The sequence below is a fragment of the Macrobrachium nipponense genome, chromosome 10 (genome assembly GCF_015104395.2).
Source record: "Macrobrachium nipponense isolate FS-2020 chromosome 10, ASM1510439v2, whole genome shotgun sequence".
NCBI classification, from domain to species: Eukaryota; Metazoa; Arthropoda; class Malacostraca; order Decapoda; family Palaemonidae; genus Macrobrachium; species Macrobrachium nipponense.
The window spans coordinates 55,941,603-55,968,139 of NC_087204.1; the positions used below are offsets into that span (position 1 = coordinate 55,941,603).

General features: G+C 37.3%; 1 protein-coding gene across 1 annotated transcript in view; it reads left to right on the plus strand.

The window, feature by feature from the left end:
* The window catches only part of LOC135223630 (son of sevenless homolog 2-like), a 547,573-nt gene that overhangs the window by 81,963 nt on the left and 439,073 nt on the right, over nt 1-26,537 (plus strand). The window contains 1 exon segment of the mRNA XM_064262244.1: nt 11,304-11,513. Within this exon segment, the coding sequence (XP_064118314.1) occupies nt 11,304-11,513 (210 nt within the window).

Sequence of the window (26,537 nt, forward strand, 5' to 3'; positions counted from 1 at the left end):
CCACCAGTACCACTAATAACATAGAAGATTCAGATATCCATGGAACAAAACTTCCAATGAAAGAGTAGTCAAATGATGATAATAATCGGAACTAACAAAAAGAAAAGAATACTAGAATTAACCCCACCTAAGGGAAAGAAAGTGAATATTGAAAATTACAATCAATCCAAAGAAACTCCAATTATGCCAGGAGAACATTTTAAAAAATATATTGTATTAACCTCATCACAAGTGGAAATACATAATTACTCTCAATCCCAATCAAACAGCCAACATCTGGACAGTAAAGAATCAATTCATCACTCTTTACAATTCCCATCAAATAATACCAATGGAAATCATACCATTAAACCAAACCAAAATGTAATTTATCACTCCTCAACCATCCACAAGACCCTAATATATTTTTTTCATTTCTGATGGTTGCATAATAAACTTCAGGCAATGACAAAAAAAGAAGCCAAAAATGAACTCTTAATCTTGAAAACTAAGTTCGCTGTGATTTTTTGAAAAAAATATTTTTTCCGCTTCGGCGCTCACTCAGAGAGCCCCTGCCATACGGGAGACAATTTTTATTATGCCCCTTCGGCGTTAAAGGGTTAAAGAGCATTTCCTTAATTTAACAACAACAAAACAAATAACCCCTCAAACCGACAGTCCTTATCTCTACAGAAAAGGACCAATAGAATTACAAAACCAGAAATTTCTAGAGCTAGATCAAATACTTCTGAACCAATAATTAACATTACCTAACTTGCTTTGCCTTGTGGTTGTAATGAGTGCTTTGTAAGTAGTACATACAACCAACTAACCAATAAGACAGAGGACACTGTGCAAAATTGTATAGACAATTTTATTAAATTAAGGAAATGCCCTTTAACCCTTTAACGCCGAAGGGGTATAATAAAAATTGTCTCCCGTATGGCAGGGGCTCTCTGAGTGAGCGCCGAAGCGGAAAAAATATTTTTTTCAAAAAATCACAGCGAACTTAGTTTTCAAGATTAAGAGTTCATTTTTGGCTTCTTTTTTTGTCATTGCCTGAAGTTTATTATGCAACCATCAGAAATGAAAAAAATATCATTATCATATATAAATAATGCGATATATGATAGCGCGAAAACAAAATTTCATATATAATTTTATTCAAATCGCGCTGTGCGCAAAATGGTTAAAGCTAATGAGTTATTTTTTTTGTAATGTTCACTAAATTGCGATCATTTTGGTATACAACACATTGTAAAACGATAAAAGCAACACAGAGAAAATATTATCACAAAATGATGCATGAATTCGTAACACAGACGTAAATGTTTTTTTTTTTTTTTTTTTTTTCAAAAATTCACCATAAATCTAAATATTGTTCTAGAGACTTCCAATTTGTTTCAAAATGAAGACAAACGATTGAATATTACTATGCTGTAAGAGTTTTAGCTTACAATTGCAGTTTTGACCATTTCGGACGAGTTAAAGTTGACCGAATGTCAAAATTTTTTTATATTTTATTTATATGCAAATATTTCAAAAATGAGAAAAGCTACAACCTTCAATTATTTTTTGTTGTATTCTACATGAAATTGCGCACATTTTTATATATAAAACTCTATGAAATGCCTAATTTGAAACGGAGCAAATATTACAAGAATGCGACGTACGCATTTCGGAGATTTGCGGCGGAGAATCCGCGAGCGGAGGGAAGGAATTTTTTTTTTTCAAAAATTCACCATAAATCTAAATATTGTGCTAGAGACTTTGAATTTGTTTCAAAATGAAGATAAATGACTGAATATTACTAGACTGTAAGAGTTTTAGCTTACAATTGCGTTTTTCAACCATTTCGGTAGTCAAATTTGACCGAACGTAGTTTTTTTCCTATTTATCGTGATTTATATGCAATTATTTCAAAAATGAGAAAAGCTACAACCTTCAATTATTTTTTATTGTATTTTACATAAAATTGCGCACATTTTCATAAATAAAACTATTTGAAATGACTAATATGAAATGGAGCAAATATCACGAGAATGCGACGTACGCATTTCGGAGATTTGTGGCATAGAATCGGCGTGCGGAGGGAAGGAAAAAGTTTTTTTCAAAAATTCACCATAAATCGAAATATTGTGCTAGAGACTTCTAATTTGTTTCAAAATGAAGATAAATGACTGAATATTACTAGACTGTAAGAGTTTTAGCTTAAAATTGTGTTTTTTTACCACTTCGGTAGAGCCAAAGTTGACCGAACGTAGTTTTTTTTGTATTTATCATGATTTATGTGCAAATATTTCAAAAATGAGAAAAGCTACAACCTTCAATTATTTTTTGTTGTATTCTACATGAAACTGCGCATATTTTTATATTTAAAACTAAGAAATGCCTAATATGAAACGGAGCAAATATTACGAGAATGTGACGTGCGCATTTCGGAGATTTGCGGCGGAGAATCCGCGCACGTAAGGAAGTAAAAAGTTTTCTTCAAAAATTCACCATAAATCTCAATATTGTGCTAGAGACTTTGAATTTGTTTCAAAATGAAGATAAATGACTGAATATTACTAGACTGTAAGAGTTATAGCTTACAATTGCGTTTTTCGACCATTTCGGTAGAGTCAAAGTTGACCGAACATAGTTTTTTCTATTTATCGTGATTTATATGCAAATATTTCAAAAATGAGAAAAGCTACAACCTTCAATTATTTTTTGTTGTATTATACATGTAATTGTGCACATTTTCATATATAAAACTCTATGAAACGCCTAATATGAAATGGAGCAAATATTACGAGAATGCGACGTACACATTTCGGAGATTTGTGGCGGAGGGAAGGAAAAAGTTTTTTCAAAAATTCTCCATAAATCTAAATATTGTGCTAGAGACTTCGAATTTGTTTCAAAATGAAGATAAATGATTGAATATTACCAGAGTGTTATGTATTTTGCTTACCCAAAAAAAACTAAATAAATATATAGCCTATATATATATATATATATATAAATATATATATATCTATATATATATGTATTAGATATATAATTATATATATATATATATACTATATATAAATATATGTAATATATTTATTTATTTAATTCAAATTTTTCCGATTCTGGTTCGAATACATAACTAAAAGGAATGCTGGTGAAACTTTTCTTTTTGCATAAAATGAAATAACATGTATCATGCATCAATAGATACGGATATATAAAAACTTGTAATAAATATAAAAGTAAATATAAAATAAATGCATAATATTCACTCGTATTCCTGACTCTTCGTACTATTCTTTTCTCCCTCCTCCATTGAAGAGTCTTGCATTTTTTTCCTCTCGATATGACGAGGTACAGGTGGAGGAGGGAGATATGCGCCCTTACTGCTGATGGGACACGTGGTCCCATGCGCCCTCCACTGTCGGTTCCTCAGGCACACTCCAATAGAAGACCGCATTGTGGTATTTACGGTCACACTCCCCAAACCTGCAAAGAGCTATTTTGCAGGTACCACGGAAGAACCGGGTGTCTCCCCTTCTGCCATTCATATGGCACACCCGGCACCGTTTCTGCCTGCGCCCTTGTTGGAGCTCCAGTGTGTGATCCCCTGGCTGCAGCCGACACACAGGGTCCACTATCTGACGAGAAGCGATGCGGACAGGGCCGGCAGCAGGGGCGTCGTCACCAGGGGCACCGGCAGCAGGGGTGGCGGCGGCGGCGACAGCAGCGGTAGGAGCAGGATGACCGAAGTTGGCCCTCCTAATATCTGCCCTATCCTCTAGGGGCAGATCTGCAGCTCGGGGCAGGGGGCCAGCGATGGAAGGCCACTCATTGGGATTAAAGTGGATGAGGGCATTCCCGGCTACCTCGAGGAACTGTATGTGGGACAACCTCCAGAGACCGTGACTATTACCCACAGTACAGTATGTAGGCATTTTGGAGAGCCAACTGAAGAATGTATTTGAGGAGCTTCTGTGTCTACCTCCTGGTTCTCCTGGAGAAGGGATAATACTGGATGAGTTGATCAAAGAGATCAACTCCTCCCATGTGCCTATTGTAGTGGCCAATGACGGTAGGCTGCTCGGCACGAAACTCCTCGTACACAACTGGGCCCTGTCAACGTGTCTTCTTCCGCTGTACGATCTCCTCTTGGATGGGTTCATGACTCCTCGTAATCATGGGGACAAGTCGGACCCCCTTCCAACAGATGACGAAGACAGCTCCCTTCCGCAGCCACTCTGTCTCTCCTTTTGCCAGATGTTGCGGATGGCTAGTGAACCTCTTGAGGACATTCGGGGCCCCACGCACCAACCAAAGGGTACCACTGACGTGCACACCTGCTTCATACAGTTCCTGGGCCAGGGATACTGAGTTATAATAATTATCCATAAACAGGTGGTATCCCTGGTTACGGAAACGATCCACAAGACTGAAAACAGTGTCAGGCAGCGTGGAGAAGACCCCGGAATACACCGAGAAGTCCACGACGTATCCAGTGTTGGACTCAGTAATAAAAAAAAAATTTCACTCCATATTTCTTCGGCTTCTTGGGGTTATACACTTTAATGCTTAGACGTCCTTTATAAGGCATCATCCCCTCATCCAAAGAAAGGTTCTTTCCAGGAACCATGAGAATTTTGCACCCTAAGGACTCCCTGATGCTTCCTAGTGGTTACTAAAGGCACACGAGACACGTTGTGGTCCTAGAGCACTTTCATCCACACGGAACGGCATTAAGGCGCGAGGTCATCTTGGGTGCTTGGTCCCTCGCCAGCATCCAAGTCCAGAATAAGTCTCACACGATCCCTTCCAACGGGTAAAACGCGCCTTTCGCATTCCATACATCGTTGAGACATCTCTATGTACGTCCTGTACCACCACAAATATTCAAACTCTCGCACAAGTTCGGCAAAACACGATTGCAGCAAAAGATCGCTCTTGGACGACGCATCGCTGATGCTGGCTGATGCGAGGAGGAGGCATTTCACGCATGCGCACCTGGGTCACGCTTCTAAACAAAACAACACCTTGATCCGTGAACTCCCAGCATCCCCCAAGGCGCGTGATTCAAAAGTTTTCGGCTGGTAGGCCTATAAGTATTTTTCCGCGAATTTAAAAAAAAAACTTCTTTCGACGTACGATACATCCAATCGGCACCTGACAAACAATTTATCTCGACGTAAAATATGTCCAAGGGTTAACATACCAACATGAGAACGAATTATGTTCTGAATCCTTAAAATACAAAAATGAAATTATAAAATCAATTATGAAAAACAAACAACTGGTGAATCTAATAACCAACATACAAATACAATTATTAAAAAACCACAAATAAATTCAAATGCATATAAACTACGAGGCAAAGTAAAATCAGCAATCAATTTATAGAATTTAACACCAATTCCTCCCAATAATGGAATATAAGATTATTCAATGGAATATAAATGACCTCTTAACCCGACTACATCTGGGTGAATTACAAAGAATCATACGAGACCACAACCCAATGTACTTATGTCTACATCATATAGGAAGTAACCCTATAAATATCCAGCACTATAAAATTGCCTGTTATTCACCAACTGACGGTGGAAAATTAGGCACAGGTATGTATGTTCATAATAACATAACATATGAACCTTTCAACATAATATCTTTGCCATATCAAATAACAGCGATTAAATTGTGCATGCCTAACAAAAGTAAAATCACCATTTGTAATTTATATAACCAACCAAATTTCAATGCAAATTTTAGTGATTTTTCTGAACTTATTAAGTATACATGGACCCCTACTTATAGTAGGACATTTTAATGCACATAATCCATTATGGGATACTAATAACCCCCACTGACATATCCGGAAACAACATAGAAAAAGCTATAATGAAACACAACCTGTGTTGTCTCAATGAAAGTGAAGTTCCAACATATTTTTCAAATACACACCTAACCTTTTCCTCAATTGACATTTCATTATGTTCAAATGATGTAGCCGAGAAATTTGAATGGAATGTCCTAGATGATTTATACACAAGTGACCATTTCCCAGTCATTCTGAACTACTTAAGTAATATCAAAATATTGCCACCTACAAGATATGATATCCAAAAAGTTAATTGGATAAATATTTCTTATACGTATATACACTCGAAACATACCACCATTCCCACATAACGAAGATCACAATACTACATGTGAATCCTCAAATTTCATAATACGTAAATGCTGCAGATAAAAGCATTCCAAACACCAAGTCACATTCCACAAAATCCCCTATCCCATGGTGGAATCCAACCTTAGCAACCGTAAGTAAAATAAAACATATGTCGGGTTGCAATCTTAACAGACTCAAAACTCGCCTTAAATCACTCAACAGAATGCCCTATAATATAAACATATTAAACAAAATAGTTATAACAAATATAACAATTGACCACATCAAACCACAATATAACAAATATACAGCCAAATTTAGAAAAACAGTAATAGCTGAAAAAATTGCATCATGGAAAGAATAAGTCTCAAACATATCTTTAAAAAACATCCACAAGGGATACCTGGCAAAAGATAAGGAAAATCAATGGTAAACATATAAGACCTCCAAGAAGTGCAATACATCTAAATGGAAAAATATACCATGACACTTATGAAATAAATATAATTAGAAAACATTTTGAAAACATCAGTTCTTACTCTAGCCTAGATATACATTTTCAAAATATCAGAAAACAAAAGGAAAATATAATACTCAATTTTGAAAGTCTTGAAGACCTGGAATATAATTATATTTTCAACATGGATGAACTAGATAATGCCATCAACTCATGTCATCCCTCGGCACCAGGATATGATAAAATATCGTTTGAAATTATAGACAAATGAGCTCCTATAGCTAAATCATATTTATTGAAATTTTATAATAGTATCTGGCTAAAATGTGTCTTTCCTGATAAATGGAAACATACCATAATAATTCCAATAAATAAATCAGGAAAGGATGTAAGTAATCCATCCAATTATAGACCGATATCCCTAACAAAGCTGCCTATGCAAAATCTTAGAAAAAATGGTTAATGCATGATTAACGTATGTAATAACCAAAGAATCCATTTTAACATCAACACAGTCAGGTTCAATAGCTTGCAGATCAACACTAGATCCCTTAACACATTTAGAGGATCATATAAAAAAAGGCTTTGAAGAAAAAAAACTAACAGTAGTTTTTTTTTTATATAGAAAAAGCGTACAACACATCATGGGAACATAACATCATGCAAAAACTCCACTCCAAGGGATTTAGATGCCACTTAACAATATTTAAGAACTTTTTAACAAACAGAACTTTTCAAGTTAGAGTTGAAAATTCCTACTCAGTAACCTATAAACTTGAAGAAGGAATCCCTCAAGGTAGTGTCTTGAGCTGTACATTGCTTTAGCAATTAATGACAGTACTATAATTTTATCAAGTGGTGTAATAAGCAGTTTATATGTTGATGACTTTGTTATTTACTATACGAGTAGCAATTTGAGAGTTCTCAATACTGCCATTTCATATTTATGTAGTTGGACAAATTCAGTTGGATTTAAATTTTCAACTGATAAAACAAAAGAATCATCTTCTACAAAGACAAAAGATGGCTGAAGAACCAAACAATCAAACTTCACCTTTATAGCACTGAAATACAATTTGTACAAAAATCAAATAGCTAGTTGATCAACATTTAAATTGGAAAGAGCACATGAAATACATTAAAGCCAAGGACATCAAAACTCTTGCCATATTGAAAAAGTTATCACACACTAATTTAGAAGCAAAGCGAGACATTTTATTAATGATCTATAAGGCAGTATTATCTATAATAGATTACTGCTGTCCAATATATTCATCCAACTCAGAATCTGTTAAAAACTCTCGATGCAGTGCACCATGAAGGCGTGCGATTGTGCACAGGAGCATTCCGATCGTCCCCAACAGGCTCGCTTCTGGTAGAGGCAGGTGTGTTGCCCTTGAAACATCACCATAATTTAATAACAATACGAAGAGGTCTTTCACTACAAGCAGGATCATCTGCAGCTGACTGCTTTCAAAATTAGAATCCAGAAACAGAAGTTCATAGTACTAGCTCTTTCCCAAAAAGAGCTAAATACCTAATGAACTTACATGACATAAATCCAATTTTTCACCCACCAATAGAATTGTCACCACCATGGATGTTAAAACGAATAAAAATATGTACCTCCCTATCTTACCTACTTAAAAGACAAATAAATGGTTCAGAAGTATACTGCCAACATGCATTGGAGCACATTAGAAGAAAAGGAGACAAATTCATGGTGTATACAGACGGCTCCAAAAAATAATATTGGAGTGGGAGCATTTGCATATTCGAAGAATATGTTAATTAAAAGAAGCCTACCTTTAATATCATCAGTATTTACTGCTGAACTCATGTCCATACAAATGGCTCTTGATATAATATCTGAGAGAGAAAAGCAAGTGTGTCTATTATTTTCAGTGACTCACTTAGTGCTGTAGATGCTATAAGTCAGTATAAACCAATAAACCAAATAGTAGAAGATATACAAATAAAAATCCATCAACTCCTCTAATCAGGATTATCAATAGAAATATGTTGGATTCCAGCACAAGTGGGAATAAAAGAAAATGAAAGTGCAGACTCTGCTGCCAAATTAGCCTACACTATCCCTCCAACAATTTTTTAAACTGAAGTGTATGCATGGAGTACATCTTCACAAAAACAAAGATCAAAAGAGGTAATCCTAACAAGGCTCTGTATAGAACACACAAGATTGTTGCATGGTCACTTGATGTCAACACCACATGCTGACCCAATGAAGTTTAATAGATGTCAAACACCCATAACAGTATAGCCTTTACTTGTTGAGTGCCCAAATTGGACCTAACAAAGATTAATTTATCTACAGAACTAAAAAATGGAAAATATTCTTGCCGAAAGCATAGATTTTTCAATTAACCACTTCATAAATTTTTAAAATAAAACAGGTTTCTTAAATAAAGTCTAATTTTTTTTTCCCCTCAGGATTGATCCCTGAGAACCAGCCCGAGAAGGGTCTACTTGAGACTCAGAGGTCTGGAAAAACTAAGCCCTATTAATATTAATAACCCAATCTCTCCCCTCATCTCACTCGCTCCTTCTTCATCTATCTCTCTCGTCTCTCTCCTTCCTTCTCGCTCTACTCTCTCTTACTCTCCTCCCTCTTCTCTCTCTATCTCTCTCTCTCTCTCTCTCTCTCTCTCTCTCTCTCTCTCTCTCTCTCTCTCTCTCTCTCTCTCTCTCATCGACTGTATCATTGATACTCCTTCATCCTCCAATAGAAAAAATTCCAGGTTTTAGAATTCTGGCTGAAGCAATTGTAAACCTGTATTGACATAAACATCCAAATTGAGGAACCGCTGATTGCTGACGTCATTTATTGTAACTATCGAGCGTTTATTAAGAGTATCGTTAAGATTGTTAAGTTAAACCCTGCTGATTCCCAGTTGGTGGCTTCCATAAGTAAAAAAATAAAAAACATTTTTGTTCATCCCACATGCAATGGAGATCTCAAGAAACAATACTAGTAAATTAAAGCTGCAGGTTGAAGCCGAGGCTAAATAAAACAAATAACAACCAGGAGAAAGTGATGTTCGAAATTGGAGGTGTCACACCTAATGCTTATACAATGAAGTAATATGGGCACATTTTCAACCAAACTTAGTTAATTTACGAGAAAAGATATGTACAGCTGAGACAGAAATGCAGAAGTGAAGATACCATTACTGTGTACTGGCAAAGAAAATCATTGAGCAAAGAGCAACCCTTCATCTGAATCGTGGAGAGGGCAAAACTTGGTGTACAAAACTCCCATGTTAAATCAGGGCAAAACTTGAGAATACTGAGAAAAAAAAGATGCTTACTGGAAAGGAGGTGAATGATGAGATAACTGACAAGTTTCAAAAAGGGAGTACATACTCACAAAATCATTGCAGTAGTGAGCTTGCCACTGACCTTTAGGCAATAAAGGCTAAATTAGTGCAACATATTAGAGTAAAGCAAACTGATTGAACAGTGTTTCAGCAAAAATGAATGAATGGCATATCGTAATGATGGAAAAAGACACTTATAGTTCTTGGAAATGGAGCAGCACAGCCAAATTTAGTCATTGAGGAATGACGCCCTATGTTCAGGCCAGTGGCATGTGAGCTGATCATGTGCAGTGGATGTTTTCTCCTTATAAGATCTCTGAAGTTTGTGTGATGGGATCTGATTGCGTGGAGTAAGGCTATTCTATTTTTACAGTAAATATTGGCATTGTAGAAAAAGATATTTTATTGTAACAACAGCATTTTTTTTATTGTAAAATCATCACTTTTTTTATGGTTGCTGTCAGGCATGCACATGTATAAGATAGACAGGAAAATAAAAGTCGGAAGTAGCTTGTTAAGTGTAAAGTAAAACTTATGAGTAGTTTGATTTATCATGAATTTGGTGTGCGACTTTTGGTTACTTTATTGTAAACCATATTTAATTTTATATTATACTAGCTGAGTACGGCGGGTCCCAGCTAGATTGATCTGTATAACCCAGAGCATAGTTTATGAAAAGAAAATAGATAAATCAAGCCACAATTGAATATCTGAATTGTGAGGAGTGCAAATATGACTTTTGTGTGCGACTTTTGGTTACTTTATTGTAAACCATATTTAATTTTATATTATATATCCAGTCCTAATCTGATTACTCTTAGCACCACATAATATATTATGAATGATTATGGTGCTTGTGAAAAATAAAATTATCTTAGTTTTCATCATTATTTTTGGCAAACCAATATTTAATGGGTAATAGCTGGAGTCCTGATTCAGTGTATTTCTGCACTAATAGTGAAATCAAATGGTTTTTTATATTTTATGATAACATCACAATTCTGGCTAAAGGACATTTGATTTCATATTTTGTCATGCAAAGTGATAGTCTTCAGTTTAACTTGAATGCACATTTTAGGCAGAACCAATGGTTCTTTGCATCATATCTCTTACACACATCTCACAAAGTTGTCCAGTTGTTAACTTTTCTCGTACGAAAAAATCCTTCTACCAAGCTTTGAGAATAGGAATGTGATATGATTTGGTAAAGGTCATTGACAGGTGCTGTTAAACCTGGAATGGTCTTACCTGTTACTGTGTGTGAAGACTGCCAGTCCATGTTAACTTCTTTGTAGTGTATTGTTGTGTACAGTTTACTTGGTTTTAGGTTTTTTTTGTATATAGAAAAATGAACTTCATCTTTCAGGGTGCCGAGTTTGATGTCTATGGTAAATATGCAAGTGACGTCTTAAGACAAGATTGTGCTGACAATTTAATGGAAGTTGTTAGCCGACCAGATGTGAGTGATGCCCTTACGAGTGCTGGACATGGTTTCAAAGAAGCTGTCAAATACTACTTGCCCAAGTTGCTGCTTGTACCTGTTTTTCACATCTCCACCTTTTTCAAATATGTTGAGGTACGTAGAAGACATTACTGTGGTATGCTATTAATACTAAATTTTCAATTTTAATGAGAAGTTTGAATGATCTCCAGGCTAAGGAGTTGTCAGACTGATTGGTGTTAATGCTTATTGGAGAATGTTTTGAAGCTTATACATGAAGAAACCTTTCTAAGACCAGTATGCAAAGCATTTGTCTTTAAATGTTGCACTTTCTGTGATATTAGGAATGTTGGGACACATTATTGACACATGCCCAAGTCTTTGAAAATTATGATGTAAAAAGTCATAAGCATCAATGCCACACATGATTGGTGTATGAAGCACTTTACACTTGAGGTAAAAGTGCGGTGTAAGTCCACAAGATGTTGCTTCAAGATTCATAGAACACCTTATTAAAGTGATTTCCATGCATATGATTGGGTACTAACCAGATTGAGAACCCATTAATACCCAATAAGTAGGAAATTTTTTAGGGAAGTTCCCTTCAAGACATCACCATTCTTTTCCCATGATGGCCACTGTACCTCTTGGAGGTGTCTATTTGCTGCATAAACAGATATGCTTATGAGTAGGGGTTATTTTGGAAAGTTCTATCCTTGAACACCTAGGCGTGTAAGCAAGATGGCCATGTGGTGGGTTGGAGGATATCTAAGGGCAATATAGTTATGTTTTAGATGTACTGAATACTAGACTGAGGAACAACAGTATGAGATCATTTTTGCATATGTCCTGATAAACAACTTGTCCTTCTCCTTATGGATGCAATGGTAGGTCATGATGAGCAAATCAAGGTTGTTTCTTTGCTACCAAGTGTAATAAGATTTTTTTTAGATACCAAGGTATAGTAGAAACCAGCTGGTGGGGCTAACACAACATACCAGGGGAGTGCGTAATATGGAAATTGAGAATGAAAGGAAGGAACAGTACAGTATCATTTAGGCTTGTGGGGAAGCCTGGTATTTTTAAGTGTTACTCCAGTGGCAAATTCCTCAAAATGGCTCTGAATGCACCGAGGTTGAGGTGGATTTGACTGACTCTGGAGCCCAGAACTTTGTGGGTCTGATGAGCTGTAATATCAAAAAGGAAATGGAGGAAAAATTTTTTGAATGTCTCAGTGTTAAAGAACAGGTCTCTGATTTGAATTAGAGGAAGATGTTTGCAGCCATTGTTTCCATCACAATTGTCTGAGGTTAATGATGATGACAAACCATTGCTGTGTTAGGGCTGTTGGAAATCACATTCACCAAGCCGAATAGATGAATAACATTCTGCAAATGCCAGAACTTGACATTTACTGCTTGACCAAACATGATTTTATGATCAAAGTGATGAGGCAGTATGAAGTTGGTAAGTATGGCAAGATACAGCCAGTCCCCAGGTATCGGTGGCCTCGGTTATAAGTTATCTGGTTTTATGGTGCTTGTCCAGCAACAATGATAACTGAATTTTTGGTGCCGATTTTTAGTATCATCACGGTGTTGGGAACGGAACCCCCACCAATAACCAGGGACTGCCTGTAGTCAACTTCAAGACCCAAGTCTGATACGTCAATAGGTGCTTTTGCCTTAGTGAAGGTGCTTTTGCAATTAGTAACATTCCAATGCCCCTCCCCTCCATTTATGGCCATTTTGGGGGGGTTGGTGTACCTTATTGTAACCAGTCTTTATTTTGGTTTAATTCAGGCAGTGCTCCCCCATTTTTATGCGGGAATAAGTTCCAGAACCTGCCACGGAAATGCCAAATACCCAGTATGTACCCCTTAAACTAAAATGCTTATAACTGTGTATTTTAACATTTCACTGCTTAATTTGATAGTTAAAACAAAATTATACCTTAAATTATCATACTAAAACAATTTAAAAAAAAAAATACATCCCAAACCATCATCCCAAAACACTCGAGTAACCTTACATTACAGTACTCTCCTACTACTGTTACTAAGTAGGCTATGTACACCCCTAAAATGCCTATAACTGCCTATGTTAACAGTTAAAACAAAAATATCCCTCAAAATATCATCCCAGAACACCCTAATATAATTTCAAAGTCATGTTGCAAAATTATGCACGAGCTGACAACTGTTATTCTTAAGTATCCCCTAACATTCAGACGCACGTTTTCTTTGGCTTACGTAACTTTGTGGATTGTTCTGTGATTACATTTTATGTATACACATACTACTGATATTTTCCAGTGTAATAAGATGAATTTGAAATTATTCTGCATGCCTTTGATTGTTTGCTTTAATGACTTCCTTGTAAAAAGTTACTTAATCTCACTTTCCTTTTCTTGCATTCTGTACTTATAACTTATTTGTTTGCAAAATCCTCATGTTTACTTTAAATTCTGCCTTTTGCCAATGTAGTTCCCTGTCCTGTGTGCTTTTATGCTTTGATTTACAGTAATGTACCTTTGTATTGGATAGCTTCTGCATCGTCAGACATTCCTGTATGTGTGTAAGGTAGCATGTGGCAGCATTTTCCTTCACCAGGGCACATAGCATCCAATTTCTACCTTCAGTCTAATGAAGAAGAGGCTGTATGCGAGCTTTTTCCTTCTGGGTCTCGCCTCTCAATTATATTTGTTTTGCGTCTTACAATCTACCTGTCAGTGCTTTGAGCAGGTTTCAAGTTTGTCTTATGCTGTTCTGATTTGGTATTATTGGTGGTTCCTCCCTACAACAATTTGGACCTATATTCAGTCTCCAACCCAGATGATGGAGCATTATGGATATTTTTCATTTGTTTGTTCTTTCAGGCAATGCAGGAGAGAGCCTGGAGACACTTTTATTTTGGGTTCTGCTCCTCATTCTTATGGGATTCTTTCTGCTGTTGTGTGGTAAAAAACAATGTAACTTTTGGTGTCTTGCATTGTTTGATGTTATAATGCTTCAGCTTACTTGTTGCCCTGCACATTTACCGTGTCTTGGGAGATGCCAGTGGATTGTTATCTTTTATCATCTGGGCCTCTGCCTGTATTTGCTATATGGTGGCTTCTTGTTGAGGTGCAGCTCTTAGGTAGAGGTTCCACTGTCATTACCCTCAAAAGCTGAGGAAGTCACATTAGAGGAGCTCCTCAGTCACCTATTGTATTGCAGCTTGAACCACCTGATCCATGGGTGCCCTCCTAGTTATGTTTGGGTTAGTTTCTGTGAAACCTATTGCTAAGCAAATATATCCTAGGTCAAAAATATCCTTACGTCCCCAGGGCAAACTATTTAAGTATCAAAATAGAGGGAGATGCAAACATTGTAATGGAAGTGTGAAAATTCAAATGTTCCCAGGAAAAACACTTATTTCCCAAAAGAAGGTGAAAAATTACTCAAATACGTATAGTAATTGAGAAGATAATGACAAGAAGGCTCAATACTAATTTTATTATTGCTATACGTATTACATTGAAGAGATTAAAGCCATCAAAGTGACAAAAACAGCAATGTTGACAAAAAATGTTATGAACCACAGAATACCAAATTAGGGAAGTTCAACCTGTAATGAATATATCATGATGAAGTGGTACAGTAATATAAAGTGACAAGATCAGATAAAAAACATTTGAACACCTTTTTGAAGTTTTTTAACAGTACAGTATAACAGTGCCTTTCACTTCACCATTTGCAACTGACAGTGCACAATATTAGGATTGTAGGTTTTTAATTTTTTTCTGTGAGGAATGTTCAGATACTGAATGAGTTATTTTGCCTATACAGTATAAACTATCATCAGTGCTGCATTATTGATTATCCTTGAAGATGATTGAGATCATTGTTTGCCAAAGTCCTTGAAACTCTCATGGTGGTTGATTATCATCTTCAGTTTCTCCTCAAGAGTAATTGCCTTTTTCTTTTGCTCACTAGTAGCAGTGGACACAAATGGCATTTCGTGGACATCATGGATACTTCAACAGAACTTGAGTATAGAAGTATGTTGAAGTAGTAGCAATAAAGAACAACATAGAGTAGGTGGTGGCAGATTGAGAGAACAGGTTGCCTTGTGTTTGAGCGAGATTATTGTATCCAGCTTTGCACGCCTGGGAAAATTTGAAATTCAAAGTTTTAGTTAACTTGTGCTCTTGGTATTGCTAGCATAAAATTGAATCGTTAGTTGAAGAATCATAATTTTGGATGCATCTGTATTGTCACCTCTGATGGAATTTCCTCTGTGACTTCTGTTCATTTTATGGTTGTTCCTCTTATTCTTTCTTTTTTCTAGCACAATCACCTTTCCTGCTCGTTCAATGTTGACCGCATCAAGCTCCCATTATGGGATTTTCTTCGTGTTTGTTTGGGGTGTCCTTGTAGTTCAGATATGAAGAGTGCAGGTATCTTTCAATGGCCCATCATTGATCCGTCTGCCAAGTGCATTGGTTTAATGACTGAGTTCTGAGATGGGGATATTTTTTCTTCAGCAAGTTTTATCTTTTTACTTTTTTTATACTGTATTTAGAGATCACGTCAAACATTACTTTTCTGTGATCCTTAGGGCATTTAGCATTGACTTCTCTTCCCACTCTATTTCAAGAGGTTTTATAGATATAAGGTTTTTTTTATCGAGATTGGTCCCTTTACAAAATGGTTTTCTTTGTGGACCCCACCCCCCAAGGTCTTTTAGTTGATCATTGGTGTATTGTATAGATGGCTTCAAGCCAGTTCTCACTGATAGTACACCTAGTACACCCTTAGCCATAGTTATGACCTGGTTTTGTCTTCCCTTCATCTCCCTCTTGCATGTCTTGGTTACTATGTATGTTTGTTCATAATTCTGAATGCCCACAGTCACAATGCTGTGGGCACCATAATCTCCAGGTTCTTCCAGGTGTGGTCCCTTCTGAAGAGACCATCAAGTTAGAGTATATGAGAGTTACACTGCTGTGGTCCCCCCAAGACTTCATAAGACAAACCAACCAATTACGTATAAAGAAATCTTGTATAGTAGTTGGTCATGGCAAGAATAATGCTTGTTGCCACAGTAATAGAATATAAAGGATTCAGGACAGGAGGTCCCTATCTCTTGTCCTACAATGACTGCCTCAGCTTTCACTGTCTCACTGACACAGGTGTGACAACAACATAAGTCTGTGCCATCTTCATTACACACCATGTCTGTGTAAGGTAGTTCCCCAGTCCCATGCTTTTTCATGAGGAGAGTGGGTAGGTTTTGAGGAATCACAACAGCTACCAGAAATAGGTTTTTCCTACATCAAAACCTGTTTTGCTCATAGTAAAGCTTCTGTTCATCCTCAAAAGGGCTTACAAAAGAAATTGACAGGTGATGAAATGGCTTAGCTTCTAATGAATAAATCCCAACAATCCAGATTAATTTTTGGTCCAGAAAACTCACAGGTTATCAACCATTCTGGATACCCAAACAGTTTGGCAATAAAAAAACTACACAAACCAATATAGTATGTACATACATATTCTTTGTGGGTCTGGCTGCAGGATTATTGCACCTTCCCCAGCAATACCCAACATGACTACTACTCTCATGGCAATAGAGTTTCAGGAATTTTTTTATTCAAGGTAAAGTCACATGTTATCAACCATTTTCTTTATTTCAGATACCCATTAGGGTCCAGAGACACGTAAACCATTGTGGTTTTACATTGACTTACCTAGATAATTTGGGTTTGGCTACAGGATTATTGTGCCCTCACAGGTTGAGGAATGTACTGTGGGATGGGTAAATATTTACCCTTAATAGCCAGACTAGAAAAACTATGCAGGATCCCAGACTGGGCAAACTTTGAGGTCGGCCAGTCTAAGAAAAAATACACATCAATGGAAAGAGGAAGACATGCAAAGGGATATGGTGTAAGGAAAAAATTCTAAAAAATTCTAAAAAATTCTCCTTACCTTCCATGGGAAGTTGAAAAAGACTGTTTACAACCCCTTTTTGGTCTTCTGTCACAAGGCAATATCAAGTTTTACCTAGTTATACATGTTTTTTCAAATTATTTATTTTATTTTGCAAAATGATAACTACAACTTACACAATATCATATCGGATAAGAACTAAAATCAACAAATTCTGAGTGTATTTGTAAAATATTTACATACATAGATTTACTGAGATCGAAGATGCAGTAACTTTTTTTTATTAGGTATGTTTTTTCCTAATATATCTATGCAAAATTAGAATTTAACTAACATACTATAATAAAACATAAGAACCAAAACCAACAGCAATCCTTGGGTATATTTTTGAGCAAATTTACAAAAAGAAGTCATGTGAGAGAGAGAAGCACAACATGCCTACTCCAAGTCAAGAACACAACTGATTCATGAGATGCCACAAACACTGAGCTGACACGAGCCAGTCTAAAAGTTGCCCTTAGTAAATTTATAGGCCTTTGAAGTTATGAAACCTCTGTCCTCTATTACTTAGCGACTAGAGTCGCCATAAATCATTAATGGCCCATTGGAGTGATGTGAACCTCTTTCCCACTAAATTCATCCAAACTGTTTGGCACGTAATATTAACACTCAATTGAGTTAGTACAGCGTTTGTTCAAAACCTGTTAGTATATGTAGTTCCTTATATGATCATGTCCATCCAGTAAGGGTTAATAACTGCTCAGTACACTCAAAAAGATTTCTTTGAAGGAAACATTTCCGAAAAAAGTTAACAATATAGTATTCACCTTTTGGATGCTATGCAAAATACAAAAAGGAGTGAGGGTCTGCCTTTTTATTGGTGCCATTTAGAGAGAGTGGTTTGTGCTAAAGTGTAGGAAATATAGGACCATCTGGGATGTTTGTTGTGATATCTAGGTAAACCTTAAGTGCTTGAACCATGCATAATATTTCATATGAAATACTGAGTTTCTTCATCAGAAAAGAGATTTACCCTTTATAAAGGTCCTCACTCTTGGCCAGGAATGATAGGCCAGGAGGCTACAGCACATGACAACTAGGTGTATGAGTGGTGAACTGTTGTCCTTGTCTAAGAGAGCCCAGTACGCTAATCCGAGATTCTGATGCCAAAGCAGTCAAGAAGACTGCCTTTTGCAGCATATGAGTTGTAGTTGTATTGGGCTCATAAATTGAAGGGATGACAGGAGTTTAAGAACCTTATTCAGGGACCAAATAATGTGAAACCTTGCAGGAGCTGCCTTTGCAGTGTAAAAGACTGGAGAATGGAACTAACAATTTTAATTAACCCTTAAATGCCTATTGGACATATTTTACGTCGAGGTAAATTGTCTGTCAGGTGCCGATTGGACGTATTGTACGTCGACATAGAAATTTTTTTTTTTTAAATTCACAGAAAAATACTTAAGAGGCCTACTAGCCGAAAACTTTTGAATCACGCGCCTTGGGGGATGCTGGGAGTTCACTGATCAAGGTGTTGTTTTGTTTACAATCGTTATGCAGGTGCGCAAGCACGAATTTCTTTCTTATTGCACTAAAAAAGGGATTTTGACGTAGGAAAAATCTATTTCTGGGCGATGGGTTCGTGTCGCCCTGTGAAATAATCCTTTAGACCATTATTTCTAGGGTAAATGAGCTAACACATACCAGAGAAAATAAAATCAAAGGTAAAGTCAGTATAACTGAATCGCTCACTCTAATAAAAAGGAGTGTCGGTATGGAAACGGGTGAGTGAGACCACTACCACGAACCCGTTGCCATTATTTCGTCACTTTGACATAATTTTTGCACCATTTAAAATTAGCCGTTACATGGAGTATTATATATGAAAATGTGCGCAACTTCATGTAGAATACAAAAAAAAATACTCATGATTGTAGCTTTTATCAGTTTTGAAATATTTTCATATAAATAACGATAAGTGCCAAAATTTCAACTTTCGGTCAACTTTGACTTTACCGAAATGGTTGAAAAACGCAATTGTAAGCTAAAACACTTATATTCTAGTAATATTCAATCATTTACCTTTATTTTGCAACAAATTGGAAGTCTCTAGCACAATATTTCGATTTATGGTGAATTTCTGAAAAAAAAAAATTCCTTTCGTCCGCGTGGTAACTCTTCCGAAAAAATCATATGCGCGATTGTCGTAATGTTTGCACCATTTTAAATTAGCCTTTACGTAAAGTTTTATATATGAAAATGTGCGCAATTTTATGTAGAATACAACCAAAAATTATTGAAGGTTGTAGCTTTTCTCATTTTCGAAATATTTGCATATAAATCACGATAAATAGAAAAAACCATGTTCGGTCAACTTTGACTCTACCAAAATAGTCGAAAAACGCAATTGTAAGCTAAAACTCTTACAGTCTAGTAATATTCAGTCATTTATCTTCATTTTGAAACAAATTTGAAGTCTCTAGCACAATATTTAGATTTATGGTGAATTTGTAAAAAAAAAAAAAAAAAACTTTCCTTCCCTCCGCGTGCAGATTCTCCGCCGCAAATCTCCGAAATGCGTGTCGCATTCTCAAAATATTTGCTCCGTTTCATATTAGGCGTTTCATAGAGATTTATGTATGAAAATGTGTGCAATTTCATGTAGAATACAACAGAAAATAATTGAAGGTTGTAGCTTTTCTCATTTTTGAAATATTTGCATATAAAAAAATATTTAAAAAAATTTGACATTTGGTCAACTTTAACTCATCCGAAATGGTAAAAAACTGCAATTGTAAGCTAAAACTCTTACAGTATAGTAATATTCAATCATTTATCTTCATTTTGAAACAAATTGGAAGTCTCTAGAACAATATTTAGATTTATGGTGAATTTTTGAAAAAAAAAAAAATTTTACGTCCCCTCGTTACGAATTCATGCATCATTTTGTGATAATATTTTCTCTGAGTTGCTTTGATTGTTTTACAATGTGTTATATACCAAAATGATTGCAATTTAGTGTACAATACAAAAAAAAATTAACTTGGTTAGCTTTAACCGTTTTGCTCAGTGTGATTTGAATACAATTATATATGAAATTTTGTTTTCGCGCTATCATATATCGCATTATTTATATATGATAATGATTTTTTTTTTTCATTTCTGATGGTTGCATACTAAACTTCAGGCAATGACAAAAATTGGAGCCAAAAATGAACTCTTAATCTTGAAAACTAAGTGGGCTGTAATTTAAAAAAAAAAAAATATTTTTTCCGCTTCGGCGCTCACTCCGAGACCCCCTCGGCATACGGGAGAAGATTTTTATTATACCCCTTCGGCATTTAAGGGTTAAGTACCTTGCCCAGTAATTATATAGAATTATATAGAATTTTGAAAATTCATGAGTTACACTATTTTTAGCGGCTAGGTGACGAGCCCCACCCACTTTTTAGGCTAGAGGAACAACTAGCAAACAGAGCTTCAGTTTGTTTCTGCTGGCTGATGGTTGTTGATTAACTGTTAGCTCCAGCTGAATTTTGGGAATTCGTTCTATCCTTGTTACATCCTCATCGTTTTGGTGAAGTATTTTGATTTTGTATTGCCTTTGCCTTTTGGTATAGTTAGATAGAATTAGGCTCTATTATAGATGATTTTGACAATTTGTTGGCGATTGTTAGTTTACCGATAATGACAATTTTTTACTTGAACTTAGTATGTCGGACTTGAATAGTTCCTGTATTAGGTATTGCAGCAAGGGCTACAATACTCGTCTGACTAAGGAATCTTATGATTCGCCCATTATTTGCACAGATTGTAGAGGACAAGTTTGTTTACTGGACATAAAATGTGATGAAAGTAAAGATTGGGACTTTAATAAATGGAAGATCTTGAAATTATACTTATGTAAACTGGAAAAGGATAAGGAAAGAAAGGCGATGGCTAGGTGGATTAGCAAAGCTTTAGTTAGCCAGGAATCCCATCAGGATGATATTATTGGTGATGATATCAATGCTATTGACCCTGTTCCCAGTTCTCAGTCTGTGCCTGCTCCTTTACCCAGTTCCCTTAATTCCAAGCCCAACACCATTTCCAGTCTTGAGAGTAGGATTGATAGGAAGTTTGAATCTATAGCCGAATCTCTCTCTCAATTAGCTTTTTCTGTAAAGGTCCTGCTGGATGATAAGTGTGTTTCAGAGTGTATGGTTGCTCCCAGTGTTGATGCTGTGTTAGTGGAGTGCCCAGAGGCACTTAGTGCAAGTGCCTGCCGATTCTCCTAGGCCAAGGTCAATGACATACTCCCCAGCACCTGGGAGGAGTCAAACTTAATGGAGGTCAGTGGGGTCTGCCCACGGCTTGTTTGTTGCCCCCTCTGCTGAACCAGTTCAACCACCAGTTTCAGCCTTGTCTCCTCTTTCCTTGGAGGAGGAAGGGGATGAGAATCAGGATTCTTGTTCTTCAGCGTGTTCATCTATGCTGGAGTACCTTTCTAATTTTTCTGACCTTTCTCCAGCAGTTCCTTATGCGCCTGCTTCTATTTTTCTTATGGGAGCACAAGTACAGGATCCTGCCTTGCTTCCTAATTTAGTGCTGTATGTATCTTCCCAGAAAACCCTGAAAGACATTGACGCCTGGCTTTTGGAGAAGATGGATCAGAGCAAAGCCATCTTTTGCTTTTCATCTACTAGAATAATAAGAGAACACATTGGTATTATGTCGTAGAAGCTCCTCCTTTGGGAGTTTCTGCCTCCTCCCAAGGGAACTTCTCCAGACTGGTAGATGCCAGAAGAAGATCTGCTTTTCATGCAGTAAAGTTATGTTTAGCTACTCGGAGAAGGCTTACCTCTTGAAAAGTATGTTTAAAGTATTTGAGGTATTTAATTTCCTTGACTAGGTGGTAGGAGCTCTTGCCCGTAAGATTAGGGAATGTCTCAATCTTTCCAATGAGCTTTCTTCAGACTGGTTGGGAGTCCTGTCATGCATTGATAGGGGAGTCGGATGGTTATCTGGCACTAGTTTCCTTATATACTGTGGGGATTCTAAAGAAAAGGGAACTGTGGTGTTCCTATACTTCTAATGGTGTAACACCCTTGCAGAAATCGGCTCTTCTGTTCTCGCCCCTGGACAAGCAACATCTGTTCCCACAAGATATAGTTCTGAGGATTTTGTTGGATCCCCAGAAGAAGAGCACTCAGGACCTTCTCATTCAGTCTTCTAGATGTCCCAAAGTAGTTTCGTCTACTCTGACTAAGACAATGTCTCCTCGTCAGTCATGTCCCTTTCATGGCAGCCGCCAAAGGGCCTTCTCTGGGTTTTGCTCTGGAGGTAGATTTTTGTCTTTCTCGAAGTCCGCAGGACCCAAGTGATCTGCATGTCCTTCGAACTCCAGTAGGGGTCAGGCTCCTCCTTTTCTGGGAGAAATGGGGGGGGGAGAGAGGAGCAGAGCCTTAGATAATCAACATCTTGAGAGAGGGATATCGGATCCCATTCAACAAAAGGTCACCTTTATTGAACTCTCCAGTGCCCTTAGTAGCCTACTCCAAAGACTCAGAGAGGGCTTTATCCTTCTCAAGAGGAATTACATGTCTCCTAGAAAAAGGAGTGATGGAGGAAATAGTAGACTTGAACTATCCAGGCTTTTACAATTGCCTGTTTGTGGTGCCAAAAGCATTGGGGGCTGGAGACCCCTCCTTGATGTAAGCACATTGAATGTCTTCGTTTTAAAGACAGAATTCAAGATGGAGACAAACCAGTCTGTTCTGTTATCCATTTGCCTGGGAGATTGGATGACATCCATAGACATGGAGGACGCATACTTTCACATTCCTATTCACTAGGAATCAAGGAAATTCCTGAGGTTTGTCTACGGAAACAAAGTTTTTAATTCCGAGCAATGTATTTTGGTCTGTCAACAGCAACACAAGTTTTCATAAGAGTTATCGCACCTCTAGTGAAATGGCTGCATCTGTTGGGAGTACATAAGAATATCCCTACGGTACTTGGATAATTGGCTTCTTCGAGCCCAACGAGAACAAAAAATCTCTTATGTTAAACCGAGAGTTGTGCTTAATGATAAGAAAAGAATAGAATCATGTCTGGAAATGGTAAAAAAATTTCTTTACTTAAATCACTGTTCCACAAACGCATGGATAAGTCTACTGGGAACATTATCGTCGCTGGAACAGTTTGTTCATCTGGGCAGATTGCATTTGAGACCTCTCCAGTTTTATCTAGGAGCCAACTGGGACAGAAAGGTATTCCCGGACTCAATCATTTTTCCTGTGACTCCAGAAATAAAGACTTACATTGGTGAGAGGTAAAGAGCAGACTGTCAGAAGGAAAATCCCTCCTTCCAGTGAACCCAAACCTAGAATTCTATTCAGACGTGTCGAATCTAGGTTGAGGAGCGTCCCTGGGGGACAGCAAAGTCTTGGGGAATTGGTCTCAGGAACAAGAGAATTGCCACATAAATGTCAAAGAGTTGAAGGTGGTTCAACTGGGCCTTCAACATTTCAAGGAAGAAATAGCAGGCAAAGTCATAATGAGACACTCGGACAATTCGATTGCCCTTTCGTACATAAGGAATCAAGGGGAACTTACTCGTTCTCTCTTCATGAGACAGCAAAAGAACTCTGGCTGTGGGCAGATCTAAATTGTACCATTCTATGGAAAAGGTTCATTTAGGGGAAACTCAGTCAGCTGCACAAGCTATCACCAGTTGCAGTTTTCTTCTGAAAGGGTATACCAAGCCAAGTAGACCACGTTTAGGACATGGTACAGAGAAAACAGGGTATTGTCTTCTCAGACATCTTTAAATGAAATAGCAGATTTTCTGCTATTTTTGAAGAATATAAAAGATTTGGCCACATCAACTATTAAAGGGTATAGAGCCATGTTGAGATCAGTTTTCAGGTGTAGAGGGATAGATTTATCCTCCAACCAGGATTTGTTGGACTTGATTAAATCCTTTGATACGACAAGACAAAAGGAAGTGGCAGTGGTTCCCTGGAATTTCAATATTGCCTTAAAATGGTTATGAGGCTCATGTTTTGAACCATTAGATACTATCTCTCCCAGAGATCTTACTAAGAAAACCCTTTCCCTAGTAACATTAGCTACCTCTAAAAGGGTTAGTGAAATCTACACTTGATGAAAAGGTGGGTTTTTCAGGAGGGAATGCAGTATGCTCATTTTCTCTAGGCTTCTTAGCCAAAAACGAGTCAATCTCTAATCCTTGGCCGTGCACTTTCATGATTAAGAGCTTGTCAAAAATTGTAGGTCCAAGCAACCAAGAGAGAGTTTTATGTCCCATGAGAGTTCTTCACAGGTCAGCAAAAATGCTGGTTCCCCTGTCATCATTATGGTGTTCTGTTTGGAATCCCACATGGACTCTTTCAAAGAATGCCCTGGTATTCTTCCTTAGGGATCTTATTTCAGAAGTTCATTCCTATAGGAGAGGACAGTTTCCCTTTGTGTAAAGTGAAAGCTCATGAAATAAGATCCGTAGCCACGTCCATGGCTTTTAAATGTAATTTCTCTTCTCCCATATTGCAAATGACCCTCTAGAGGTGTAAGACTGTCTTTGCATCACATTATCTCAAAGAAATTGAAACTGTCCAAGATAACTGCAGGGGTACTTTGGATCCTTTTACAGTGGCTGGCATGATGTTGGGGGATGAATTATAGAAAGCATCCCTTCCAGTAGGGAAGTGTCCAAGAACACAATTTCATTCTGGCTACGTGAGGTGAGTAATCAGGCGTATTCCCCGCCTGATTGTTCTAGCTCCGAGTCTGTGCATGCTAGAGTGCATGACGTCATAGGTTTAAGTTCCTCACTGGCATTGAAGAAGAACTTGTTTGTTCATAGGATTCTGAATGCTGTTTCTTGGCTCAGGCAAACTAAATTCACTTCCTTTTACCTAAAGGACATTGCCCATAGGTTCTTGGACACTTTTTCCCTTGGTCCGGTGGTGGCTGCCCAACAAGTTGTGTAGCTTGTCCAGTGCCCCTGGTTGTGTGGAAGAGAGAATGAGTGAGTTAGTTGGTCTCCTTCTTTCTCTTTTTCCCTTATGGGCAGGTCAAAGAATAGACACATCTTTTGCTGGAACTGGTCTGATACAGGTGAGTGTGGTAGCCATACTGGTTGTAGCTATTTGTTTTGTTTCTATACAGTAGACAAATCTGCTGCACAGTAGCATGTACTTCACTCTCTAGCAAGGAGAGGGAAGAGTGGGGACAAACCCCTTTGGCCTACATGATTTGTTACTTGAACAGAGTTCTCTTTTCCCTCCTTGAATGCAATGAATCTGGTCATATCACCTTGTGTTAAACTCAGCAGTTTGAGCTTTTAGATATTCTCTTCTCTATACTCTCACGGGCTCAGACCCCCTTCTTTAGAACTCGACCTTCTAGGAAGGTTGGTCAGATGGGCTGAACCCCCAGCTAGTTGAGGGCACTTTACCTCCTTTCAAGTGTAAGTCTATCCTATTGTTAAGACCAGAGATTTGTTCCGCGTATGAACAAATGACAAATTTTTAATCAATTTGTACTTTTCATAGCTAACAAACCTGAGGTCTTATTGCTTACTGCCCACCTCTAGCGGCCCCTCTCATGTCTTGGGTTGGAAGAAATACTGATGCGTCATGAGGGACCAAGCCTGGTTGGTGACTATCTTTCACCTCGTATAATCATGAATTGCCAAATGCCACATATTCCTTGCTCTACGATCTTTGATTGTTTTAACTTTTTTCCAGCTGGCGCTAGAAGATTATCTTATTGTTAAGACTTCAGGTTTGTTAGCTATGAAAAGTACAAATTGATTAAAAATTATAATTTTTCTGTATTAGAATCGATTCCAAAACCATAAGCCAAGGGTTCTGCCAGTGCTGCCTTGTGTGCCATAATTGTTGAAATAGCAAGGTGCTTGACCTCAAAAGATAAAAAATTTAAAACTTTTAACAGATTTCAACTGGGCTTCCAGTGTAGAGGTTATCCTACAGTGTTTTCCATACAGATTGGTATGTTGGATAGAAGTCTGTAGTTTTTGCAGTGGTACCTTGCAATGTTAGGCAAATAATCTTCACAGTAGACTAGATTTAAAATTCCATGTGAAGGTCACGATGAAGGAGAATCCATGGGCATCTTCTCCTCCTCCTGTCTGGGATAGAACAATGGACGGCAAAGGAATCTAGTCTCTTGCCTGTTGAAGAAATAAGGAACCAATGACT